The 27968-nt window shown below is 38.2% G+C and overlaps 1 protein-coding gene across 1 annotated transcript in view; it reads right to left on the bottom strand.

The window, feature by feature from the left end:
* Positions 1–2165: 2165 nt before the first annotated feature.
* The window catches only part of ESF1 (ESF1 nucleolar pre-rRNA processing protein homolog), a 32260-nt gene continuing 6457 nt past the window's right edge, over positions 2166–27968 (bottom strand). Inside the window, exons 6-13 of the mRNA XM_054383532.1 lie at positions 27663–27777; positions 26607–26745; positions 19492–19653; positions 11014–11135; positions 9601–9691; positions 4983–5050; positions 3959–4105; positions 2166–2991 (exon numbers count right to left, since the gene is read on the bottom strand). Of these exons, the coding sequence (XP_054239507.1) occupies positions 2692–2991; positions 3959–4105; positions 4983–5050; positions 9601–9691; positions 11014–11135; positions 19492–19653; positions 26607–26745; positions 27663–27777 (1144 nt within the window). The 3' untranslated portion in view covers positions 2166–2691. The remainder of the gene's footprint in view (positions 2992–3958; positions 4106–4982; positions 5051–9600; positions 9692–11013; positions 11136–19491; positions 19654–26606; positions 26746–27662; positions 27778–27968) is intronic.

Below are 27968 nucleotides of genomic sequence, written 5' to 3'. Positions count from 1 at the left end.
TTTTTAATAGTATTTGGGTTGGTTTTGTTTGCTAAGAAAGTGGCAGCACGACTTACTGTTATTTTTGGACACTGCTGAAAAATGAAAAGAACAAAAAGCCAACTTGTTATTAATTGGAAATAAGACATTTAGTTTTCAGAAGGAAGGAGTAATAGAAAACATGCACGGCTCTTCATCTCTGTCTCATCTTTCTCGATTTTTAAATAAATCAAACCCTCTTGTGATTTCCACATGTAATATTAGATCTTTAAATGTCTGGCTTACACTCTAGCATGAGCTCTGACAGCTGCCAACTTGGAGACAGTCTGTTTTATACCAGACCTCTGTAAGTTGCTAGAAAAATTAGTTTTGTCTCACTTTTTATAGACCTAGTTTTCAATGTATTATTTCCTACAATTGCCATCACTTTTGCTGGTTACCTGACATTTAGTGAAAGGGAAAAACAAAATCACATTTTGAAGTTCAGATGTTAGAGCTTCTAGATCCTATTTTCATGTCTAAAAGGATGATGGGATCAAAAGGTCCTTTTTGTTTACACCAAATGCAATGAATTGCAAGGAATGCTAGTTTAGACAAGACCACTTCTTCTCAGACTTCCAAAATATGCTTCTGCTGGAAACAGAGAAAGAAATCACTTCATATTTTGTTAGCATTGTTCTGAAATTATGGAGATTAGATGATGGGCTTTGAGCCATTAGCAATTAGTAGTTAATAACCTCATCTTTTAAAAAGGAAGGAAAAGGGAAAAAAAGAAAGAAAGAAAAAAAAAAAGAGTATTTAGATCTGATCATTTTATAAACAGACCAAAAACTTCCTGTCTCAGATGCATGCTGGGACAGATCCTAGTTTTTCCCAATCAAAATTTCCCCTCAGGACTCAGCAACTCGAGAACAAATCATCAACAACATCAAAAAGAACATTTGATTAGATACAATTACAATGCATTAAGCATTTACATGATACCAAATACACATTACCACAAAGCAAATAATCTTTTCAGCCAAGAGTTAAAAGCCCTGTCAAAGTCTGCCTTCCTATTTTTCTGTGTTTTGTCTTGCCGTAACTTCCAAGCACAAGTTCTTGTTCTCTGTCACAGTTGATCAGTTCAAACTACAGAACACTGGTTTTCTTGGGCCATGCTATATTGCTTGAAAGGCTAAGAAGCCACAGAAAGTAGATCAGTTGTGTACTAAAGACTGTAGTATCTCAACTTTTTCTGTAAGCTACTTCAAAATTAATCTGATGTTCAAATGTTTAAGAAGAGCAATTACATTTGAAATGTTCCAAGTCTTTGAGTATTCCTCAAACATATCATTGCAAAGAGGTCTTGTAAAACCCAAGTCCACCTGCTATATTGTGGCCCTTAATGACTTTGTACACTTTGGCCATTAGGTAAACAGCCTCTCATGCTAACTCTGTCTCAGTATCTCCTTTACATATTGAGATATAGATACTTCACAACACTAGTTTTGATTATCTGTAGTTTCTAACTCCTATTTTCTTAGAAGTCTTTGCTTAAATTAGCAGAATATCACAGAAATTAATACTTCTTTAAAACGGCAATTTACCTTTAAGCTCCATTTCTAAAGTCTTCATTCTATTTTTTTTTTCTTACAACCTTGTATTTCCATAAGAGCTGACAGAGCGAACACTGGGCTGGATAGGGCTGGGTCTGGGCAGGAGGTAGCATTGGAACTGGGCAACAGCTGGGGTGGGCAGTGTTTTGGGTTGGGTCTGGAACAAGCTCTAGGCTTGGGACAAGGCTGGAAGTGGGACTGGGGTCCCAACCCAAAACTTAAAAGACAAATCAGTCCTCACACTCTAGAGAAGAAAGCTTTTCTACTGACTGTATTTTCCTTGCACCATTATCACTGACACTAATGCCAATTGCATCTTCTAGATCTGCCTTTGACTTTTTTCTTTCTGTATTTTTTTTTTAATTTTACCACTTGCCCTGCTGTAAGACATTGTATATCTATGTTGATGGGAATGTAGGATTAATATCAAAAACTTTAATTTTGACATAATTTCATTTAGGCACAGAATTAAGAAAACAGCTCAGTGCCCCAACTCCTTTTAGGCAAATTGAAGCCATTTATTTCCAATATATATTAATGAAACACTTCTAAATGGCAGTATTTCCATTAATTAGCTCTACTGTTTAAAGAAGAAATTTATGAAACGTAGGCAATCTTTTAAAAATATACAAAACCATGTATCTAAAACTTTGTTCCATTTTTAGCTGTATTACTATCTTCTTTATTAACAGAGATGATTTTCTGTGGAATTAAAAACATTAAAACCACTCGTAGTCCCAGCAATAAACCTCTGCAGAAGTGTTTCTCTTATTTATAAATACAACCATAATTATGACTACTTTTTGTAGCCATCTTTAGCACTTGTGCAATCTTTGAGAGATGGCATGATACAAAACAGAATGTCCCCAAAACCATCAGTTCCTTACTTACATATTTTGAAGGTGTAGATTTTCAATAATAGTACAAACCAGTATTTGTTGTAGCAGAAGAAATGGGTGATTATTACCGCAGCTACTCCAAAAACTCACCACCATAATTAAGAGATTTTTTGGATCATTTTGGATAGGAACCAAAGCTAGCTCTAATACTTCAATAAATGTCACCAATTGAAAGAATTGACATTGAGTAATGTCTGAGTAAAAACAAAGTTCAGTTATTTGAATTTCTGCTTTTTCCTTGCCTGAAATTCTTCAGTTTTATTTTTGACAGATTTTATTAGCATTGATAAAGCAGGATCTATGGCCTTCTTGGCAACCTCTCCTTTCTTTGCCACCTTGTTCTCTTGATCCTTGCTTGCCTTCTTAACATCTTGTTCCTTTTCTTCTCTTCGTCGAGCTTTTTCTTCCAAGATCTTTTCTACTGCTTTTGTTTTCTTGAAATTTGGGTCTGAAGGATCCAAATTAAACAGGGGAGAAGTGAACATGGCTTGGAATCTTGTATCACTGACATTTATCTGAAGGCAGAAAAGGAACATTTATTTTAGGTAACCTTTACCCACAACAGGAAAGCTTTTTAGCACAGTAAAAAATGAGCTGCTCATGAGATTGTTCACTGTTCCTGGAACTGTTCCAGCTACAAAATCCTGATGAGCATGCAGTAGAGAGCCAAAAGATACACTATTAGTAAAACAGACAAGTGAATGCTTGTACAAATTCTGTATATGCCTCTGTCAGCAGAGCAAGGTAAGGTTCGTTGTTGAGAATGACCAGGATGAAATCAGCTGTGGATAAAAATCAAACACACCAATATGTGTTTTAGACAGTAAGTTGTAAAAGGCCTTACAAGTACCTTGTTATCTTACACAGAGTTTGAGTCTGTTCCCTTCAACATTGTATCAAAATATTTCTTGGTTTTTGAACACAGCCTCTAGCTCATTGAAATGGTCAATCTTTGAAGGCTACAAAGATGTTGAGGGGATTGGAGCACCTTTCTTATGCAGGAAGGCTGAGAGACTGGGGCTGTTTAGCCTGGAGAAGATCTTATCAACACTTATCAATATCTGAAGGTACAGAGGGGACAGATTCTTTTCAGTGATACCCATTGATAGGACTAGAGGCAAAAGCCACAATCTAAAACATGGGAAGCTGCATCTAAACATAAGGAAAAACTTCTTTGAGGACGATGAAGCACTGGAACAGGCTGCCCAGACAGGTTGTGAAGTCTCTTTGAGACTTTCAAAACTTGCTGGAAGTGTTTCTGTGCAGCCTGATCTAGATGAACCTGCTTTAGTAGGGGGGTTGGACTAGATGATCCCTAGAGGTCTCTTACAACACCTACTATTTTGGGATTCTGTGAACTAGTTCTTCTAGTTCAGATGGACTAAAGGAGAAGAAGGATAGGAAACCATTGAATCTGACCTGAAAAATAATTGTTATTAATAAAGGTTCTATCAAAGCCCAAAATCAGGAGTACACCATTACCTGGAAATCATCTTCTAGTAATTCATTCTTTTTCATTAGAAGTTTCTTTTTCTTCTTGCTCAAATTCTGTTGTTCTACAATCTTTTTATAATTGAAATGTTTTCTTGCATCATCCTCATCATCCATCATAAGTAGGGCCATTTCAGCCTGTTACAAAATAAGGAAGTCCGTGTATAAAAGAAAATTAAGATTTTATGAAAAGTATTGCATCTTATTGATAAAATCTGCATTAAGTCTACATACATCTGAGTTGAAATAGGGTTGTTGAGATAGCGTTGTCAGGGTAGTATTTCATCCATAACAACATTCTTTAATATATTGAGATGTAACAGGAAATACAATAGGTGATTTCCTTTTTATTAGATATAAATTAAACACAAATGCCCACATCCAACTTTCAAACAGGCTGATAATCTAATATGAACATTGTACACCGTAACTTGGAAATCAAGAATTGACACAATTTTATATTGATATTTACAGAGAGGAAAAAAATCCCACATGTATTAATGTAGTACATTGAGGTAACTTGCTATGAGAAACAATGAAAAGCAAACATGCAAGAGCAAACAATTCAGTCTTCAGAGTTAAAAGTCTATAGGACAAGGCTTGAACACATGGATGTTTTATACAATGCTGATGATCATGGTATATGTTCATCACTGCCCAACACACAAACATGCCAGGATAGCTTTAAACTAGAGGGACTACCAGCTCAACCAGCATGGCTTCCATGCCCTCACATTTCCGTGTTACTTAACGCTGTTGAGCTGTGTTCAACTATAATGATATTCTGGCATAATCTTGAAATACTTGTGATAGTCTCACACTGTTACAATACTAAGACATGGACCATCTTCCATTCTTCTCTGGTAATTTTTGCTCCAAAGTTCTTAAACCGATACGTTTTTATTTGACTGTCATCCTATGGAATTCAGTAGTTCCACTCACAAACACCTAAAAAATGTTGCATTGCCTGAATTCTACAGTTTTCAGTCATTCTTAACATTTTAAACCACTTTACCTTCTGTTTTTCAACTTCACCTTCATCTTCTGAGGTACTTTGAACTGAATCTGGCTTTTTCTTTAAACCTAAGTGCAAATATAGGACATGTACATGTTTATTCAAGCTTATGCATGAGATCATAATTTAACTATGAATGCAATCTCTTAAGTGCATCTCATTTTCTTGTAATCAAGTTATGAAAATCCAAGTACACATAAAGCAAAAAAAAAAAAAAAAAAAAAAAAGAGGAGAGTATTTCTTCCATTTAAGGACGCAGCAATGTTCAAGTAGCGTAAGCAACCCATCAAAAAAAGAACAGAAAAAATGTGTTGGGTTTTTTTTTTTTGTAGAGCAACAGAGATATCACAACAGTGCAGTCAACACATGACATTCCTCCATTCTCAGGGTGTTTTAAAGATGAATTAGTTTATATCCTCAGGAATGCAACTGAAGTGTCCTGCAGTTCTCAAACTGTTCATTCTTTCTGCTGGAGTGGACAATATATTAAATGCTTTAGAATAAATAGCCAATGTGCACCTCTTCTCTGTGTCCAGATTACAAGTCTGCCCCCTGAATAAGAGTTCATCAGTAAAAAAAGAACTGTGCTAGCACTAAAATCCCTGGAAAAAAAAAAAAAAAAACAAAACCTGAAGAGAATCACAAGAATGAAAATATGACTGATTCTGTTCTGGCTGAACATTCTTCTGATTAAACTCTCTTACTCTCTTAGAATTTACTTTGGATAAATAGGCCTGATTAGAGAGACATAATGAATAGCAACAGCATAAGATATTAGTTGAATGTAACTTTTAATGACAACAGACTAATTTATAAATTGTACAAAACACACATTATTCTCTCTGGAATGCCTGTAGATCAAGAAGGAGCAGGAAAAACAGAAGGTTCCTGACTTGAACCACATACTCTGACCTTTGAGCTTGGAATTACATTTACGGGCAATTTACTACAGTCCACTGGGAGTACTCTTAAGGAAGATGCTTGGCTCCATTTTGTTAAGCCTGATTTTTAGTCAAACTAGAAATACAAATATGCCAGAAAAATGTCAGGTAGTATCACTAAGTACACTCTGGAACACGACACGTGTCCTGAAGAACATTTTTTTTTGTCTCCCTTGACTATTATCTTGACTATTTCTAAATGGATTCAAAGCCAGCAATGGATTTCTAGAAGAAACAAACCACCACCACCACCACCAAATAAACTATCCAGACACACAATGTCATCAGCTCAAGAACTGAACTGTTGATTTAGAAGTTCCAGAAAACGTATAGGAAAATCAGATGCAGATATGATACTGTTACCTGTTACACAATTTATGTTAGTGTGCAGAGGGAAGAAATAAATGTCTTCTGTAAGACTTCAAGAACTATGAAATATTTTCTATATTCCCAGAACTGACTGAACTACAGAAAAGGAAACCAGGGTACAGAGTTAGACAAGTATTCTAAAAATCGTATCAGTAAACCTCTTAGCCTTCCACCTATCCCCCAAAGAAATACTCCTCGAGTGATCTTCCCTCCTCTTTCACTGCATGTACAATCACAGAACTGAAGGTAGCTTATCTTTAGACCTTCAAAGATTTCTGTGGCTGCAGATGGGAGTGAACCTGAAGCTACTATCAAACTAAGCTCTCTTCCATGAAAATAGATAGGTAAACCAAACAAACTTTATGTCTTTACTATGCAGCTAATAAAACCAGATTGGGACCTAAATCACTTTTAGCACTAGAAATGTTGCATCATACTAAAAGCTGCTTGGTTTCAGAATTCACAAATGCATCATTTTCTGTCTTTCTAACATACTCCTGACACTGTCCCTCTTTCCACATACATTCTGGAAGCCTCCTCCCCCTGATTTTTTACATTAATGAGTGTAAATGGTTTCAGTCTTTCATAAACTGATTACAAAACCTTAGATTTTTCCTAGCACCTAATCCCCACAGCCATCTTTTAATCAGGTTTGTTTCACCCTACAGCAGCAGATACTTGTCTTCAAATGCTATGCAGAACTGATACCTGCCGCCAGCCAGTGAGAAAAGCTTCTACCCTCTGCTGCAATTCCCCTCTGAGGTGCCATTCAGCTTTTTTGTTGTTTTTTTTTTTTTTTTTTAACGCTTAAGAACTTGCAACATTCATTTTGCACGTCAATTGAGACACTGAGACTTCAATTACAGAGACTGACCCTACACCAAAATCTCCTCTCACAAGTCCTCTTATCTATCTTACTCAGAAGCTTGAAAGTCAGGCTCAAAAGCCTGGCAAAGACACAGTACATGAAACAGTAATACAGTTAAAACCTTTATCTTCCAAGTACAGGTTCTACAACTATACTACTCAGATTTTGCTGTTAACCTTTTATGTCCCTGCTACCTCCCTGAATTAAAAAAGCTATCAATTCCATATATCACAAATTAGATCATAAGAAGGCATCAACTGGTTTGGAACAAATAGGAGTTGTAATAATGTGTAAAGCAATGTAGCTCTTCTCTTCAAAGGAGGATCAATTGAAATTATGTTTAATAGTCTAAAGTGTTTAGAAACTATTCAGGGATCTCAAAAAGCAGGATGTTGCTCTCAGGTTAATAACCAATTACACTATTCAGTTACTTATCTTGCAGCAGATTAAGCTACACAATTAATTCTGGTTTATGTGAACATTTTCAGAAACCCCACAGGAAAGATGCATAAATACTGAAACCGGCCAAGCCAAATCCAAATTGTACACCACTTCTTTAAACAATATGTACACCAAAGCAAAACAAAAGTCACCAATGTTTTCTTCTTTCTTGACTAGAATCAAGCTTCTGAAAAGTGACAAGACGACTCACGCATATGCAGCATTTGACATTTTAGTTCATGGTAGTATTGAAAAGCCCCGTTAGGGATTGTGCACATAGTAAAACTTTGGGCAAAGCAAGCATTGTCATGTATTTCAGGAATGCCAATTTGCAAGCACCTGCATCCTGCACCTTCTTTGGGCATAGCAGGCACAAAGAATTTGCTTTACCTTGGCCTCTCCCAAGATGTTGTAACTGCAGTGCAAGAATCACTACCTGCTTTACAGTCAGTTTTCAGGAACAAAGACAAGCCTGATGAGCATACTCAAGCATAATTCCTGTAATTTCCCATTTTCCTTTCACAGCACTCAAATTTGCTAGGCCTTTTGTCTAACAGCTCCTTACAGTCTTGCTTCCTCTTCAATTGCCTCACCTTGTCAAAAACTAACTTACACAAGACCCACACACATTGGAGTCAACAAGTGAATCCAGCATGGGAGCAAATACATCACTACAAGCCCCCAACATCCTCACAATTCCTGCACCAGTCCACCTGAGCCTGGAAACATATCCTGTCATATGCTTTTTCAGCATAATCCAAGATCATCTGACAGTCAATTTAAGGAGAAATTTCACTCTTTCAGGGGAATTGTACAAGGCTTATGAAAAATTCAAGTTAGTGCTGCCTGTACCCGAAATTGAAAACGGCAGAGGTACCGTCTGCCATTGTAACCCATTTTCTCCAACTATATAAGCTAGCTGTGCTTAAATGAACCCCAGCTATGGGACAGAGGCTGTTCTGGGCAAACTAGCTGAAAGCCAGATGAAGCTGTGCCCTGCAATCATCATTAAAATGTCAGCTGGCTTTCAGCCAGCCACTGCACTCTCCCTTTAAAACTTGTCCAGGGCTAACCACACTTTTGTTTTCTTCCTTAGTATTTTACCAGTAATCTTGCAGACAAAACTTTTACTTTCCTATGTCCTTTATGTCTATTTAACTATCCCCAATGACTCCATGAACACTAAAAGCTTATCCTCTATATTATGGACAAGAACATGTAAAGATCTGCAGATAAAATTGCTCTCTGCTGAAATGCTCAATAACACAGATTTTCTTACATAACACAGGAGAAAACATTTTTTCAGACATTCACAGAACATTAGTATGAAAGTATCTATATCACATTCCTAGTTAAAAACACACAAAAAAAAAACAAGACAAGAAGTGGAAGAAGGAATTGTATCTTTACAATGAGTATAACCCATACACAACTCCCTGGGAAAGCACTGGAGAAAACAGCATTGCATACCACCGTCAGGTGTGGTTATTTTCTGGAACACATAGATAGGACTCACCCTGCTGTTCTGTACTTCAGACTATCAAGGCATACACATAAGCACATTAAGACACACAAGTCCAAACAATCAGGACAGAAGCCTGTGCTGACTGGTATAAAATTAATTTTTTTAAATGGACCTGAGATCTCCACTCCTACCTTCAAAAACACCCGCAAACAAAGCAAGAGTCAAGATGTTTGTAAATCTGTTACTGTCTTCTTTTTGTTTATATTCTTTCTTTGTACCAGCCCCATTCCCAAACTCTGGCTGGATAACAGTTACCGATGAAATCCAAGAGAACAACATTCCCCCTACCATTCCACATATTGCAAATATATATCATTTTACGAGAAGAGCATCTGCAATTTTAGGCAAATAACACACACTTTACTTAATTCTGAACGTTGTATCTCTGCATTTAGTCCAGCCCAACTTGGTTTCTACAGCCCATTATTTAAAGAAAGAGCAGATTTATTCCAAAAGTCACCTGTCTTGACCCACCTGTTTTCTCAAGTTCTTCAGCAAAATATGGGTCATTGAGATCGACATCAGATGGAAGTTCATCTTCACTCTGTTCTCTCTCAGCAGTAGCCTGTAACAAAGCACAAACAGTTCAATCCACATATAAACTACTAAAGTTTCACTGGAATGATATGGTCCTTCTTTTAGTAACTATGAAGATAAAAAAATGAAATATTGTTTGGTGAACATCATAAAACCACAATACACTAGAAATAGCTAGTAAAGACAAATCAACAATTTAAAACCTGCTTTACAGATGGAGAACTTTGTGTCAGCCCGAAGAAATGCTATTTATACATTCCAAGGATCATTATTAGATGCACCCACACACTGTGATGCATTAGCTAACCATACCAACAAATTACAGGATCGCAGCATTGTTAAGTTCTTACATTGTGTTCCACAAAAACTCAGGGGAAAAACTTGAGCAAACAACTTTGGTTTGTGCTTTGAATTTCCAAAGGAGTGAGTTTGGATTTAAAAGAGCAGATTTTATTACTGGAGGTATCATGTCATACACTGACTTTTCAGACTGAACAAGAATATTATGCTAGCGAAAGTTGAGCTCTACTACCTACCAATGCTACCTGCTCTATTCATAGCACCTTTTTCTGTAATGTTTAACAAGGTAATCATCAAATGCCAATTAAAACCACCTCGGGTTGTAGAGATTACTCTTAAAAACGTTATTCTGCAACATGAATTATATTCAGAGTAATTCAAGAATTTAGGGAAGCTGGATTCTGGATGTCACATGCCTTTTTTCCTAGCATATGCACAAACATTTCAATTCCCTGCCCGTTTCTGCACACTACTGCAGGGGTCAATTACTTCACAATCACTTTCTGCACGTGGAAAGATAAAGCAACAGCAACTTTCACACTACTGGAGCAATTTTCATACACGGAACTATTTACCAAATTTGCTCTTGCCATTTGAAATCTGAATAGTTCTTTGTGGCTATTAATTCTTTGCAGTAACAGCTTTAGAAAAAAAAGCCAGTATTATTTTAGGCCAAATATTTCCAAAACTACAATTATCATAACAACTTTGAACTGAGATGCATAAAGTAGCAAACAGACCCTTCCCAATGCAAACAAAAAGGTAAATTAAACCCCAACTCTCATATAACTCATTTATCTTTAAAGCAACACAAGTAGAAAAGCAAACTTTTCCGTAAGCATATGTATGATCAGTAGCATCCTGAATGGCCTTTTGCCCTGCAAGTTTGACAACGGACTCTCAGTCTTTCCATGTGAGTAACCACTGCATATTATACCCTTAAAATATATTGGAAGCTGTACAATTTATTTAGTTGGTTCAAAACAAACAACAACAGTGACTTAAAAGAACAAACAAACAACAAATCTGCCCAAAGTGGATGATGCAAACCTTTCTCTTTTTCTTAAGCATTCTTTTTTCCTTCTTCTTCTCTAGATACTTTTGCCATGGAGTTAGGTTATCCTTTCCTTCCAACTTGTTTTTAACCATTTCTTCAGCAGTTTCCTTGAGGCCTAGAATAAAAAAATACCAAGTTAAAGGAATGGGATGAATCTGAATGTTTTTTTAAATCAGCTGCTCTCTCCTTTGTAAAAGAATAATCTAGTTTTTCTTCAGCACGTCCATGAAAACAACATAAATATTGCTTAAAACACCATCTTTATAAATAAGATCATTTTTCTGGATATGTTTTTCCAAATAAACTGTTTCTTCACTATTAAACTGAACACGAGTCAGAAGAAGCAGCTTGCTGATTTGATATCCCATTCCTCACACTCTTGCTATTCCACATACAGGTCTCCAGACCTTTATGTAGACTGTGCAGATCTAGAGATGCCACTCTTTTGAGGATGAGAATAACACAATAAAAACGACAAAAGACATATAAAGAGCCCTTTTATTTAATGTACCTTACTATAGTTAGCTAAGATTCACAAAACCACACTGAATGCAGTCCAATCATTCAAATCGTTTGTGTTTGGCAAAACAAAGTACAAAAACTGAAGTGACTAAGGGTCACGGGGCACTGGAACAGGCTCTCCAGAGAGGTTGTGGAGTCTCCTTTTCTGGAAACTTTCAAGACCCATCTGGATGCATTCCTGTGTGACCTGTGCTAGATTCTATGGTGCTGCTCTGGCAGGGGGGTTAGACTCGAAGATCTCTGGAGGTCCCTTCCAACCCCTCATGTCCTGTGATCCTGTGACTTGACAGAAGTTCTGAAATGTTAAATGACTATCAGAATACAGGCTCATCTCTAGAGCTGCTGCTCTCCATTTCACACAGAGATCATATCTGGCTACAGGCATGCACCTTGCTCACATGATGAAGTTGCTATATACAGCATCTCCACTGCTGAAACTTTGCCTCTGTGATAACACTATGACAATTCTGCAGCATCTCTGATGACCAATGTATTTTTCATTCATCATTGTACAAGAGGACAATTGTGTTATTTGAAAAAAAGTTAAAATAAAAATAAATCTGCAGCTAGAAAAGCACAGAAATAATAATTTCATGCATTAGGTACTAATGTCATAACATGACACACATTAAGTTAAACAAGTTATTTTCATGTCATCTAGCCTTTTCCAGCTACTTAGTACCAGCCTGCTTTAACAACAGAAAACTATCTAAAATTTAACAGCAGCACACTCCAGGTATGACAATAAAATTAGATTTAGAATCAGTGCTTGAAGTTAATAGCTTGGATTTGGAGTTTGTTTGTTGTCCTTAGTTTGTTTTTAATTAAGTATTTGTTATCAAGGAACATAGATTAAAGGGCATAAACTGCTTGAAACATATCAGCCTCTCAAAGGAAAAACAAAACCTCTGAAAGAATGTTTTCTATTATCACTGATGAGCAGTTCAAGTTGCAATAACTCAAGATTAAAAGAAAAAAAAAGGCAGCAAAAGAAATAAACCATTCTCTTCTTTGGTTAGCACCGAAGTTAACAGAAGTCATTTTTGTGCTTAACAGATATGTGAACTGAAAGACTGAAAAAGAAGAGCACGCTTCTCTCACCAGATTCTGTGAGGAACTGTAGCTATCAGACCACTAACTCAGATCTGCACCTCACCATTATCTTTTTGTTATGGATATGGTGTAAGAAAAGCCCCCAGTTTGTTTCCTGACCTGTCAACAGCTGGCTATATACTTTGCTGATGGAAGTTTCCTCTTCAATTTCAGAGCATGACAGTCTTCCTAGGGTCCTAGAAAATCAAGCCCCATAGGAAAACACTAATAATTCTGAACAATTCTCACATTAGAGGATCAGACTGTTAAGTCTGGATGTGTTAATTAGGTTTACACTAAATGCATATAGTTGTGCAGAGACTGCCACTCTTTCAATGTCTAGCACTCGAAGCTCCATGCACAAGTACATTCTGACCTTTAATTTAGCATTTTTGCAACTATGCATTCTGCTCGTTTCTCATCACGTGATCACATTTTACCTTTTCCAGTGGATCTTAACTGCTTGATCTATAGATCATGCAGATGTAACTACTCTTTTTGTCACTCTTCAACTTACAGCTAAGTTACTGAACATAATAATGTACAGCAAAATGACCACGCATAACTGAACCCTGTTCTAGTAAGTTTTCTATCATACATATCATTACATTATTCAGTGATTCAATACCACCTTAAAGTAGAATTCATTAAATAACTGGAGCATCCCCATTTGACTTTTAAGAATATTTAAATACAGGAAAAAAAGCCCTTCAATTAAAAGCAGGCTTCATTTTTTGGTGAAAACTTCCATATGCTTCAGGAATGCCTTTCCAAAAGTCTTTACATCACACATCACTTGCATGTTGGGAGGACAGACACTGATTTCAGACGCAGCTTATGTACTTCCAAACCGTTCTTCACAAGATGGGAACTTGCAAAAAAATATATTTCATGATATAAAGAAATTAACCAACTTGCTTTGCAAGATACTGGAGCAGAACTGAGTGTCAAAAAGACAGAATCCACTTCCCACTGGAAGTAACAGCCTGAGCAATGAAGTGTTTTTCTCCTACCTGCAATTTCTTGTTTCATTCACAGAATGGTGGAGACTGGAAAGGACCTCTAGAGACCACCCAGTTTAACCACCTTGCTAAAGCAAGTTCACCTAGAGCAGGTTGCACAGAATCACATCCAGACAGGCTTTGAACATCTCCAGAGGAGACATTACACACTTTTTAAAAGTTCTGTAACAAATGAGTCAGATATTCTAAATATCTTCTTTTACAATATGACTGGTACATCTTGGGAGCTTTTTGCTTCCCTCTCCAAGTCTGATATTTGCTATCTATTCCCTAATTCTATTTCTTCTAATTTTCTTACATCAGCATCCCTTCTTGGCATTGCAATCCAGCCCTCACCTAACCAAATCCTACTCTCCTGCCCCTCATACCAGTTTTATAGCACGGAAATCGTACTCAGACCTCTCCAGATGCCTTCCTCCCAACTCCCAGGTTTCTTCCTCATCATCATTTCTTACAGCTCCCTCAGTAACAAGGAACTGAAAATAGAGTTCATAATGGAAAAAATGGGCAGCTTTCATGGACAGGTCTACCTGTCCTCAGAAAAGGAGGCAGAATATTTTTTCTCAAAAACTGCAAGCACCAATTCCTGTTCTTGCAATTGCCAACACTCCAAAAATAATTCAAAGGCTGGAGAGTCGGTTACAGCACATCTGAAACATAAAGTGTGGACAAGATCTAAAACCATGCCTTATAGAAAGAAAAGTGCGGAGCAAAAAAGATGATAAAGCGTCCTTTGGGTATCTAGAATTAACACTACGTGGCAAACCAGCCACAAAAATTGGGTACTAAACCAGCAAACAAATGCAGAGCCACGATAAAGAAAGGCTCTTTTATAGATTCACTAAAAATGTGCCACTAAGAAACCCTCTCTAATTTCTAACTATACACCTCTTAATCTCCAAAAATCAATGAAAGCAGTCACCAGCATACCAGAAATTGAACTAGTACTACTACTTTGGATACCGTTTTGCAGCACTTTTGTGGAAAAAAAAACAACAAAGGAATCACTGCTCAGGTAGCAACCCTGCATATTCTTTCTGAAGAGTAAATACTTGATTGGGGGGGAAAAAAAAAAAAGTCGCTTCTCCAGAGAGACCTAAAATCTCAAAGGAGGTTACAAGATTTCTGATTTATTTGCGTGGAAAATGGAATCATTTGATCCATCTGGCATAGAAGGACTTGGAGGAAAATATAGCCCTTTCTTGTGGTATTTGGCAGTCTCATGAAAGGCATTAGAGTTTCTCCACAGATTAGAATGGCTTAGAAACTACTGTCCAGACCACTTCCCGAGAATAAGAGTGTATTTAAGTGGTCAAAGGCTTTTGATTGCAGAAGGGGAGAGGAATTGTCTACTTTAAGTGGAATTATTAACTGGCCATAGAAAAGTCAAATTTATACTCTTACCAATAACGATTTTTTTCAGAATACTAGTTATATTTAAGGGCCAAGAAAAGAGGGGGGGAAGGTCATCTGTACTAGCATACAACTAAATCATATCTGAGCTAAAAGGATTAAAAACGTGATATATGCTACAACAAATCTAAATACAGTAGGAGAGAGAGGGCAGCCACAATTTTTTCTTCTCTAAACATTTAGCTTTGGTAATTTTTGAAAGTTTAACAACATGCAATTGACACAGAATCACGGAATGACAGAATGTTAGAAGCTGGAAGGGACCTCCAGAGATCATTGAGTCCAACCCCCTTGCCAAAAGCGGGATCACCTAGGGTAGTCTGCACAGGAATACATCCAGGCAGGTTTTGAAAATCTCCAGGCACAATTATTGGAAGCTAAGAAGATACTTCTCTATTCTCAGGAAACCTAAATAAGCAAGTTCATCTTGTACATAATGTCTTGCCAGAAAAAAACAAACAAACAACAACAAAACAAACAAACAAACCCCCAACCCATATCAAAACAAACAAAAAACCAAAACCAAACCCCCCAAAAGAGCATACCTTGTTGCAGGTAGCTAAAAGGAATAGCAGACAAAAATACTCTGATAACATTAGATTTTGTCACCCCTGAAGATAACACATCTCAAATCAAGGCAGGTTTCCTACCATGTAACTGCCTGTACAAAAGACCCACTGCACTTGGCAGCTAAGATGCCAAATGTGAAGAACTGCAGTGCTGAGCCCAGCAGTGTCAGAGGACACACTAAGCCCTCATATAGCCTGAGATATATATTCCATATGGGCATTTTTGTGCTCCATGTAGTCTGTAACAACAGAGAATTGGGGTTTACTATGTACTTTACAGAGACATGATTAGCTGCTCTTCTACTTCTGATGAAAACACAAGTTAAAATTTCCTTTTAAGCCTAGCTGAATATTTACATCTCACTGTTACCAAAGGAATCTTTTTTAAGCCAAATTAAAACAGAAACCAAACCAAACCAACCAACCAAAAAATCCAAACCAAAACACAAAAGATCTACACAAAAAGCTGGCTAAGTATCTCCCTCTGCCTCTAAAGGGAGCTTTGGGAGCTGGATATGGATGCATAGTCATCATTGCTCAAATCAGATATGATTAAGAAAACAGATGGATGCTTAAATATATTTAATACTGATTTTGTGCCTAAAAGAAACAGACCAAAGAGAGCTGGAGCTACATCTAATTTATTTTTGCTGGCACTGTAGTTTATTTAAAACTATTATGATTCAAGAATAACTGAATCATTCACAAAGTATGCTTTCTATAACCATGTGTAAATATTTGTGCCAAAACTCAAATTTTCAAATTAACTCAAAACTCTGCCTTTCAATTGAAAAGCTTCCTAGATTTAACTGTTCTAACTCCCTGGATATGAAACACTTGGGCAGGAAAAAGATTTTGAAGTAAGTCAAGTAGATTAAGGCAGAGCTTGATTAAAAAAAAAAATTAGACATAAACTAGTTCTGAAAAAAATAAAGAGTCTTAAGAGATTATAACAAAAACTATTTTTGAATTCTCAGAATGTTCCAACTGAACACAATTAAATTGTTTTGGAATTTAAGTAAGCATTATTTGTTCACAAAAACCAGTAACACTATACAGTAACTAACATATTTCTGCCCTGTAAGAAAGCACTGCCTCAACTGCATATATGTTGCCAGAGCTATAAATACTGGTCAGCATGTGCTGACTAGGATCCACCATAAAAATAAATCCATCTCCCTTGCAGGTGAGCAGGACCTGCTCTCCAAATCAGTAACAGCTAAAGTGTTCCTACATGTTAAGACTTAAAAGCAAAGTTAACCTCAGAATGTTAAGGGTTGGAAGGGACCTCTCGAGAATATCAAGTCCAAAGCAGGATCACCTAGGGCAGGCCACACAGGAACACATCCAGGTGGGTTTTGAAAGTCTCCAGAGAAGATTCCACAACCTCTCTAGGCAGACTGGTCCAGTGTTCCATCACCCTCATCATAAAGAAGTTTCTCCTCATGTTGAGGTGGAACTTCCTGTGTTCCAGCTTATACCAGTTGTTCATTGTCCTATCATTGGGCACCACAAACTATGACCTCCATCTTGACACCCATCCCTCAGATATTTATAGACATTAATAAGATCTCCTTTTAGTCTTCTCTTCTCAAGACTAAACAGTTGCAGTTCTCTCAGTCTTTCTTCATAGAAGAGATGTTCAAGTCTCCCAGTCATCCTTGTAGCTCTCTGTTGGACTCTCTCCAGCAGATCCCTGTCTCTCTTGAATTGGGGTGCCCAAAATTGGATACAGTATTCCAGGCATGGTCTAACCAGGGCCGAGTAGAGGTGGAGGAGAACCTCCCTAGACTTGCTGGACACACTTTTCTTGATGCACCCCAATATACCATTGGACACCCATCTTCACTTTTAGAACTTGTGTTTTGGACAAAACCATATTCAAGGTGCCAACATCTGGTAGTGGCATTGAGTGACCTCATGGAAATGAGTGGATTTTTTTCCATCTCACCCTCAAAGAAGATGAGGGTATAGCAAAAGTCCAAGGAACACCACAATATGCTGCAGTAAGGAAAGGTTGGGCTAGGTGTAATATGTAGCAAACCCAATTTTGTGTAGCATCAAAGAAACAGGAGCCCATGTATTAGGAAACTGGCTTCCATCTCTATTACAGTTCCTAAATGTCAATATAATTATTTGTATGTGTACTACTTTTTTTACTTGTAACATGCAAGGCACAGTTTTAAGAGGCAGAATCTTTCAGAGAACCCCTTGCTCCCCTGTGCAAGCAACTGAAGAGAGTTCTCTTTAGTCTCTCTTAAAAGCAATTTTCCATTTCCTCCAGTGAACAGTTTGCCCCAGAATCCTAACTACATCACCACGTTACATTGTTTAAGACTTTTTAATTTACAGAACTTCCATAAAATTAGCAAGGTTCTTTGGAAGACAGACTGTCTAACAAAGAAAAAACCTTAAACGTTTTCCAAACCAACACAAAAAAGGCTGCTTATCTAACTGTTTAAACAAAGCTTGGCCTGTATAAATACACAAAATTCCTTGCAGCAACTGATTCAGCTGTGGTTTCCACCTTCAGTCTGAACAGTGGCAGCAACAAATATTTACAAAAATCATATAATAGTTGCCTATGTATGAAAAATCATTTGCTCAGTGACACGATGAATTAAAGCTATTGAGCTACATCAAGAATGCAAATACTGACACTCTGTGGGCAGCCAAAGTAAGACATGATGATACAGCTGCATCAAACACCTCTCTTATCATGCATGATACAGCCTTTCTCTAAAAAGTTTAGGGATTCTAGTATGTCTCTGGTCTCCATACTTACAGTAAGAGTCATGCTGTGTCCTTACATAGCCTGCAGTCCTATACCTACTGAGCCAATACAGCACCTTTTTGCCACTGAAAATGAAATGTCACACTTCCCTCGTCTCTGGAATGGATAATTTAGCCCTCTGAGCATTCACCAAATGCTCTCATTTGTCTGACTCACTTACTGAGATTTTTAATTCTTTTCCAGAGTAGTTCTGTCATATCAGTGAATAAAATTAAGCTTGCAAAGATATCTAACAAGTGACTGGGCTGGTGCAAACCATTAGAGTGATCTCTGGGCCAGGATCAAGGAGGAGAGGCCACAGTGAAAACCTTTCCCTTTGTGGATGAAGCAAGTTCTAAACTGGCTCATTACATCCACAAAAGGAAATCACAAACCCATAAACAAAATATAAAAATTAATCCAAATGTCTTCTTATGATAAAGGGGAAAAAAAACCCCTAAACATGGATTTTCATATCTCAGGATGAGGTCTGCTGGGATGCTATATGGTGAAATTACTTTTTTTTTTCTTTTTTAAGTTTTATTTTTAAATTTCCAGATAAATATCTAGATGTCACTATCCCCCAGCTTTTCTTCCTGGTAGTTTTTTTCCCCACAGAGCAGCCTCACTGGAAGGTCAGACCTCTTCCTTCTCTGTTCGCCCAAATCTTCAGCATTCTGCACCCAAGATTTCCCAACCATCCTCCTCTAATTTTATGCTGTGTATCCAAATCATACTGTTTTTCATTTTTAGAAGTGTAGGTATGTTTCTTGAATAGAATCATATGAGTCATAAAAATCTATAAAGTAACATATGAAAAAGTAAGCACAACCCACGCACACACAAAAAATAGTCAACAACAAAAATTTATAAAGAGAAGCTTATGGCTGAGGAGCTGAGTTCAGTTATATTATTGTAATTGTATTGTAATCCATCCTCATTGTAATCCATCTTCATTTCAACTTACAGAAAAAAGGTCAGTTTCTACTACCATAAACCCAACTCCTTACACTATATCCCTGTTAGCAAACGAATACTGCATATCCTCCAAGTTAGAAAAAGAAAAAAAATAAAGCTTACCTGGAACCCATTTGACCTCCATTCCTATGTCCTTTTCTTCCTGTTTTTTTTCTTTTTCTTGGATACTTTGCAGAAGTTCTCTGTACTTGGCAATTTGTTCTTCATCATCTTTTTGGCTTTTCCTGGGTTTGTCATCTTCCATTTTATGAGTTACATTGCCATCTGGCAAAAGAAAAGTAAAGCTATCACAGACAGCCTCAAGAGAGCCTCAACTCAAGTCAGTGTTTAGGAAACACACCTAAGGCACATATACATTGTTGCTAAAAACCAATCTAAAATATTTTCACCTATTCTCCTCCCAGAGAACAACCAGTTTTACAATTCTCCTACTTGGATTACAGAAAAACAGGACCTGAAAAGACAGAAGAAAATTTGTCCACCAAAGGCAATAGCTGATTGACACATCATCCTTCACAGCATTCTAAAATTATTAGCTTCAAAGAATCTCACAGCGCAGTAGAACCTAAATCGCAAGAAGTAATTGTGCAAAGCATCTTGAAAACCGAGTGCCACGCTTCAATATATAAACATTGCAAGATTCTCTAATTATTCAGTGTCTTAATCTTCAGTGACTTCATAAATTAACAAATGAAGCAAGGTCAAAAGAAGGGTTTTTTGGTTCCTTTTTGTTGTTTTTGTTTGCTTGTTTTGTTGGGTTGGTTTTGTGGGCATTTTTGTTTTTTTTTTTTCTTTAATATCATTGCATTGTGACTAAAATAAGAAACAAATCTTGCAGAGAGAACAAGGTTTTAGGGCTTTAAAGGTGTTGCAGCCTCTTTGAACTCTAGAAAAGTAGGTTTGGGGCAGGCTTCCTCTTTTCTGTTTCTCTGCAGTAAAACTGTGCTTCCCACAGTACCAAGTTGTGTGGACAGTGCAAGTAGTGCCTAGAAAGACTGTCGGTCATTGCAAGTTAACACAGCACGACCTCCAGTCTTTGGTGTGACACTTCTCTTTTCTACATCCCAACACTAGCAAGAAGCTGCTTGTTGGTCGAGAACAGAATTCTTCACCATTCAAAGAATTAAAAAATCGTTTTGGTTGAAAAAGATTTTTAAGATCAAGTCCAACCGTTAAATCAGCACTGCCAAGTCCTCCACTAGACCATGTCACTGAGGGCCACATCTACACTACACATCTTGCAAAAACCTCCAGGGATGGCGATTCCACTACGTCCCTGAGCAGCCTGTTCCAGTACTTGACAACCCCTTTGGGTAAAGAATGTTTTCCTGATGTCCAACCTAAACCTCCTCTGGTGCTACTTGAGGCTGTTTCCTCTTCTCTTGTTACTTGTGAAAAGAGACCAACACTCACCTCACTATAACCTCTTTTCAGGGAGATGTGAAGACCAATATGGTCTCCCCTTGAGCCGCCTTTTGTCCAGAATAAACAACCTGTTTCCTCAGTCACTTCTTATAGCACTTGTTCTCTTGATCCTTCACCAGCTTTGTTGCCCTTCTCTGGACACACTCCAGTGCCTTTTATGGAGTGAGGTGCCCCAACCTCAACCCAGTACTGGTGGCTTCACCAGTGCCAAGTACAGGGGATAAACACTTCTCTAGTTCTGCTGACGCTGTTTCTGATGCAGGCCAGGATGCTGTTGGCCACCTTGGCCATTTGAACACACTGCTGGTTCATTTTAAGACAGCTGTCAATCAACATCCCCAGGTCTTTCTCTGACAAGTAGCTTTCCAGCCACTGTCTCCCAAGCCTGGGGTTGCTGTGACCCAAGTGCAAGACCTTATCCCATAGGCTTCACCATTGGATCCAGCCTGTCCAGGTCCCTATATAGAGCCTCCCCATCTTCAAGCAGATCAGCACTCCTACCTTAACTTAGTATCATCTGCAAATTTACATCAGGTGCACTCAATCCCCTCATCCAGCTTATTGCTAAAGATATTAAAGAGAACTGGCCCCCATACTGAGTCCTGATCAACATCACTGGTGACCAGATTTAACTCCATTCACCACCAATCTTTGGCCCTTGCCATCCAGTCAGTTTTTTACCCAATGAAAAACTGCCCATCTAAGCCATGAAGAGCCAGTTTCTCCAGGAGAATGCTGTGGGAAATGGTGTCAAAGGCTTTACTAAAGTCTAGGTAGACAAGATCCACAGCTTTCCCCTTATCCACTAAGCATGTCACCTTGTCATAAAAGATCAGTTTCATGAAGCAGGACCTGCCCCTTCTAAACCCATGATGACTGAGCCTGATCACCTTGTCTGTAACTGGCTGCATGATGGCAGTCAGGGTGGTCTAATCCATAACCTTATCCAGCAATGAGGTCAGACTGACAGGCCTGTAGTTTGCCAGATCCTCCTTCCAGTCCTTCCTGTAGACTGAACTTTGGTTTTTCCAATTTTCTCCCTGCTTAACCTCATAAGATCCTTGTAGTATCCTTGTAGTCCTCCTGAGTTGCATGCCTCTTCTTCCTAAGGTCACAAATTCCCTTTTTTTTTTTCCCTAAGTTCCAGCCAAAGCTCTCTGTTCAGCAGGCTGGTCTTCTTCACAACCAGTTCATCTTTCAGCACATGGGGACGGTTAACTGCAGCTGCTTTTCCACTTTCCTCATCAGAAGCTGATGAGAAGCTGAGAGCTAAAAGGAAAGCATTTGCTCACACAAAAAGCAAAAGGCATTGCGTTTTGAAGATCAAGAAGAAAAATAAACCATTTTGTTTATTCTCATTTCACATGGCACCAAGAAGAACTAAAGCTATATTGGATGGGAACTGAAGAAATCCTTAAGCTAAAATAGGCTCCCTGGAATAAGGAAGGGGTTACCAGCTTGTATTTATGACTGGGTTTGCTAGTTTTGATAGAAGAAATTTAAGTGCCTTACTCTCTCATTTAGACAAAACATGCATCTCTTTTGTCAAAATTAATGGTTTGAAAACAATTGTTCAGCACTGCCTTCAAAAAAAAACCTTGAACCTTTTCATTCTGTATGCAGATAAAGAACACTTCCCAATAGCTGCAAGAAAGAAAAGTGAGCTGAGCATGTTCTCAAAGTTTGTTCAGAGTTCAAATAACCTTGTCACCAGCCTTCAAGTATCACGCTGTATTGCACAATGTGAGGAACCACTTTGTGATGGATATTAAGGCCGAATGCTTTCTGCCAAGACCTTGTTCAAAGACTTTTTGAAGAAAACAGAAACAAACCCAAAAGTTCTGGTGCATTAACAGCTGCACTGCAAGAGAAATATAATTAACCTGTGAAGGAAATAAAAGCAAAAGCAGATGAAATTTAAAGTATAACATACAAGTATATTCTTATTGTTTTCAAGGGAAAGCACTAACAGAAGTGTTAGAAGAATTAAAAAAGGAAGTCAAAATCCTGAGGCAGGTCAGAAACTCTCTAATACAATAGTTGGTAGAGGATTTTGTTTGTTTTTAAAAGCTTTAATTAACCAAAAACATTTCTAGTATATTTCTAAGACATTTCTAACACAGGCATCCTGGCTTGTATTAGAAATGCTGTGTCCAGCAGGAGCAGGGAGGTGATTGTCCCCTCATACTCAGCACTGATGAGGCTGTGTTCAGTTTTGGGCACCTCAATACAAGAGAGATGTTGAGGTGCTGGAGCCAGTGCAGAGGAGGGCAACAAAGCTGGTTGCCCAGGGATGTGGTTAAGGCCCCGTTCTGGAGAAATTCAAGATCAAACTCAATGTGGCCCTGGGCAACCTGATCTAGTTGGAGGTGTCCCTGCTCACTGCAGGGGAGCTGAACAAGGATAATCTTTGAGGGTCCCTTCCAACCCAAGTAATCTGTGAATCTGTAATCAAAACAAGTTTATGTGAAGCATATCAAAGGAGACATCTTTTTGTAAGCTATTTTCCAGGGAGAAGACAAATACTGGAAGAAAATGGCACGAACAGACAGATAACAGTAAATGGTCAGGCACTGTAAGAGGCTGCCCAGTGAGGTGGTGGAGTCACCATCCCTTTGTGTGTTTAAGAAACATCTGGACATGGCACTTTGGGACATGGTTTAACGGCCATGGTGGTCTTAGGTTAACAGTTGGATTCAATGATCTTAGGGGTCACCAGGAAGAGCTAATAAGAAATGCAGTAATGGAAGTATTTTGTCACATGTTCTAGTCAGGTATTTTGTGCAGCTGTGCAAAGCAGAACAGCAGAAAAGCTGCTGCTCTTACAAAGATTAAAACAAAAGAAAACAAGGACAATGGATGCTTACTTTTTCAGAAGTCTGAAGTCTTGCTCACTTATAGATCATAAATTGTTTGGACTGGAAGAGACCTTAAAGACCACCATGGGCAGGGTCACCTTCCACTACATCAGATTGCTCAAGGCCCCATCCAACCTGGCCTTGAACACCCTCAGGGAGGGGACATTCATGACCTTCCTGGGCAATCTGTTCCAGTGTCTCACCCCCCTGACTGTAAAGACTTCCTTCCAAATATCGAGTCTAAATATACCCTCTAACAGCTTGAAACCATTCCCCCTTGTCCTATCACTACAAGAAGATGCTCTTTTCTGCACCTACTGCTCCCACTTAGAGATACTCTACTAAGCATTACTGGAGAAACCAAAGCTCAGAGGAGCAGTTAAGAAGTTTGTTTCTGTGCAGGATGGGAAACAAATGGACATTAGCCCTGCCAAGATATTGCCAAGCTGAGTTCACTGCCAGATTTCCCAACTCCGTAACCAGAAAAATCTGTAACATTTTTTTTGCACACTCCAAACTCATCTCTGATCGCAACAACCTGCAGTATAAATCAATTTTAACATCTGTTTCAAAGACTCCATTAAGGTTTAATGAAATTTTCTTTGCCTTGTAATTTAGGCTACATGTGTTATTAACAGCAGATGGACTCTTAGAGTGAAAACAAGCAAGGTAATTCAGGAATTTACATGTTGCTGCACCACACACAAGTTTACCTATGTTATGAAGTTAGATGACATTCTTTTTATATTCTTAGGTACACAACCCAAAAGGCATTTGAATGATGTTACTACTACAGTCTAAAGACTCCTTAAATATGTTCTGCTGCTTACCTTTTTCCTCACTGTGTAATACCTATAGCTAAGGATTATCAGAGGGCTCACAGCATAGCTTCTCTCCACCAAAACATGTTCCCCTGGTTGCCCAAGAAGAGTTACTACTGGAGTGAAGAAGTTCTGTACAACCTACATCTCCATCAAGACCTTTTAAGGTCTGGAGTGCATTCAACACCCCAAGCCATCCCATCAAGCACATTTTTAAGGCATGTGCTTCAGTATCTCCTTGTCTTGAAGAGACTTTAGTAGAAGTATAGAGGGCCACGAAAAGGACAAAACACTCTATTAACATACATCTAATTCATTTAGTCATTAAACACTTCACATTTCAAACTTTCCTCTGAAAAGGAAGCACCCCAGTTCTGTTGAAAATAATTTTATCTCGGAAATTAAGAGATTAAAGTAGGTATTTTCAGACTTGACAAAGAAATGTTAAGGTGCTGTGAAAAGAAGAACGTAGGAAATTTAAAAGATGTGCAAGCTCCTATCCAGAAAGCAGATATTCAGGAGTTCAGTCATTAGGATAACTCCTGATCACCTACAATTTAATAATTTACCAGTGCTACTCATGACTTCACAGAAGGCAGCACATCTTCATTCAGCACTGAACGAATCATAGAATTGTCAAGGTTGGAAGGGACCTCAAGAATCATCTGGTTCCAACCTCCCTGCCATGGGCAGGGACACCTCACACTAGATCAGGTTGCTCAGAGCCACATCCAGCCTGGCCTTAAAAATTTCCAGGGATGGGGCTTCTACCACCTTCCTGGGCAACTTCTTCAAGTCTCTCACCACCCTCCTGGTGAAGAACTTCTTCCTAACATCCTACCTGGTTTTGCTCCATTCCCCCTAGCCCTATCACTACCCGACATCCTAAAAAGTCCCTCCCCAGCTTTCTTGTAGGCCCCATTAAGATACTGAAAGGCCTCCTCAGAGCCTTCTCGTCTCCAGATTGAACAACCCCAATTGTCTCAGTCTGTCTCCATAGGAGAGGTGCTCTAGCCCTATGACCATCCTTGTGGCCCTTCTTTGGACATCCATATCTTTCCCGTAACAGGGGCTCCAGAACTGGATGCAGTACTCCAGGTGGGGTCTCACCAGAGTGGAGAAGATGGGGAGAACCACCTCCCTCGACCTGCTGGACATGCTTCTCTTGATGCAGCCCAAGATGTGATTGGCTTTCTGGGCTGCAAGTGCACACTGATGGCTCATATTGAGCTTCTCATCCCCCAGTACCCCCAAGTCCTCTTCTTTTGAATGAACAGAAAAGCTACCACATTCTCTAGATAAATCATTCAAATGTATGATGAAAAGCAATTTTCGTGAGCAGATTTATCACATCAGCAATAAATAAAATGCCATGACTTAAATCAACTGTGATCTCGCTACTTGAAGGCACTGAAATTATAACCATTATACTTGGCTTTATCAAACACACCAGATAAAAAGACTTTGCAACACAGAAATGAAAACCAAAAAACTGATTTCAAGCTAGGGTGATGACACTTCAGTCAAATTCTCACTAAGGAATCTTCTAAGTCAGCTGTAACTCCAAATTCAGCTAACACACTCTGCCTTCAAAAAGAATGTAGTAATTTGGGGACCATACTAGTCATACGATTTATTTAGGGAATCAGAATCAGGCTTGCATAATGATTCTCAATTGTATTTAAAAATTTGTACATGATTTCTTATCATGTATAAAGAAACTCCTACAGCTTCCGTGTTAAATGCCTAACTTATGAATCTTTAAAAGTGTTAGCTTCTCTTAATTTGTCACTATTCCGTCATGAATCTATTTATTTCCTAACTGAAAAGAGCAAACAAAAAATATCCATGTGCTCACCACCAATTTCCCTCCACCTTTAGGTCATGGACAAAAATCTAGTATATGCCACTTTTGGAGATGTTTAGCTCTGGAGGAAAAGTAGGTTACTTTCATAGCAGAACCTGAGCACAGTTTCTACAAGGAGCATGATGTTTTCCCTGAAAACAACATTGAAAGCACTTTTGAAAGATACAAAATTTACATATTTAAACAGCCTGTGTTAAAACCATTGCAGCTAATGACTTTATGGACAACATTTACTAATGTAAATACCTTGCTCCTGTTCTTCCTCTTCTTCACTAGATGAAGCCAAATAAGCTTGAAAATCCATGTCAAGAAGTTCCTCTTTGTTAAAAGTTCTGTTAAGTGATGTTACTCGTTCATGATCTGTCTCATCCCATGTGATATCTACCTTAAAAATAAGAATGCCATTTGTTGAAGCTGAAACACAAAATTGCACATTCTAAGTCTGTCTTTTTAGAGAAAATTATTTGATACTTGCATTTAAGTAGCAATGTAAACCTGTTATTAAAGTTCTCTACAACAACTGGCTATGATAACCATTTACTAAAATTAATTTAATGGCAATGTTCTACAGGGGGTTTCAAGGACTTTTAACTACACAAAAGAAAGAAGTCTCCTCGTCCACTGAAGGGTTCCATCAACAGCAGAATGAACAAACACGAAACCTCTGTAAGCCAAATTTCCCTTGTGGCAGCAGATGCTGGTGTGGAAGCTGCCACCAACTCCACTCCTCCTCTCTTCCAGCAGCAATTCCTTCCTGGAGTCACACATGCATGGATTGTGCAACTGCACCCTCAACTGGAAGGTGAAAGAGATCTGACTGATAAATGATCCAGCAGAAATTACTTATTCCTCAACTAAGCACTTCTCCAGTCTGGTTCACTTCATGGCTAGATGGAAGTTTTGGCTGTGACATCAGACAAAGAGGAAAGCAACTTTTAAGCCTAGCACTGCTACCAAAAAGACTCTCGTTGAGCTACACAAAGAATACCAATTTTAGGCAAGAAGATTTAACTATGAATAACAAAGTAATTCCATGTGCAGCTTGTAATAGAGGTATAGTGAGGTTAAGATGTATTATTTAATTCAAGACAACAAGCCAAATCTCTTAAAATCCAAAACTCAAGCTTATTTATAGAGCTGCAGCTTGTAGCTCCATCAACATGCTAACGTCTTTCAATATGTTTGATGTCTTTATTTTGAAACGGTGAAGATACTCCGAAATCTTTTCCCCACTACTTAGACAATTTATAATCTGACAATAAAACAAATTAGAAAAGCACTTCAAAAACACTGTAAAGATACCTTTGATGTTCCCATAGCAGCAGATGTGAAGTACTTTGGCTTATATGCAGCTATGTTCACTTCTGACGCTTCGTCTTTTGGCTTATCATCAAATGTAACATTATCCGGAATAAATCTTCAAGGCAAATACAACATGTTATTGTTCAAACGCACTGGAAAATGTCATAGTATAAACAATCTGAGCTTTTCATGAATATGGTACATCAGCACAAAAGAATTTCCTAAAATAAAAAGTTGGTAAGCCTGAAAAGGAAACAGAAGAAATGGACAAGTACTCAACACATGTAAGATTAACTGTCTGACTTC

Source organism: Indicator indicator, chromosome 9 (genome assembly GCF_027791375.1).
Source record: "Indicator indicator isolate 239-I01 chromosome 9, UM_Iind_1.1, whole genome shotgun sequence".
NCBI lineage: Eukaryota > Metazoa > Chordata > Aves > Piciformes > Indicatoridae > Indicator > Indicator indicator.
Note: the sequence above shows the minus strand (reverse complement) of the source record. Positions and strands in the feature narration are given on the sequence as shown.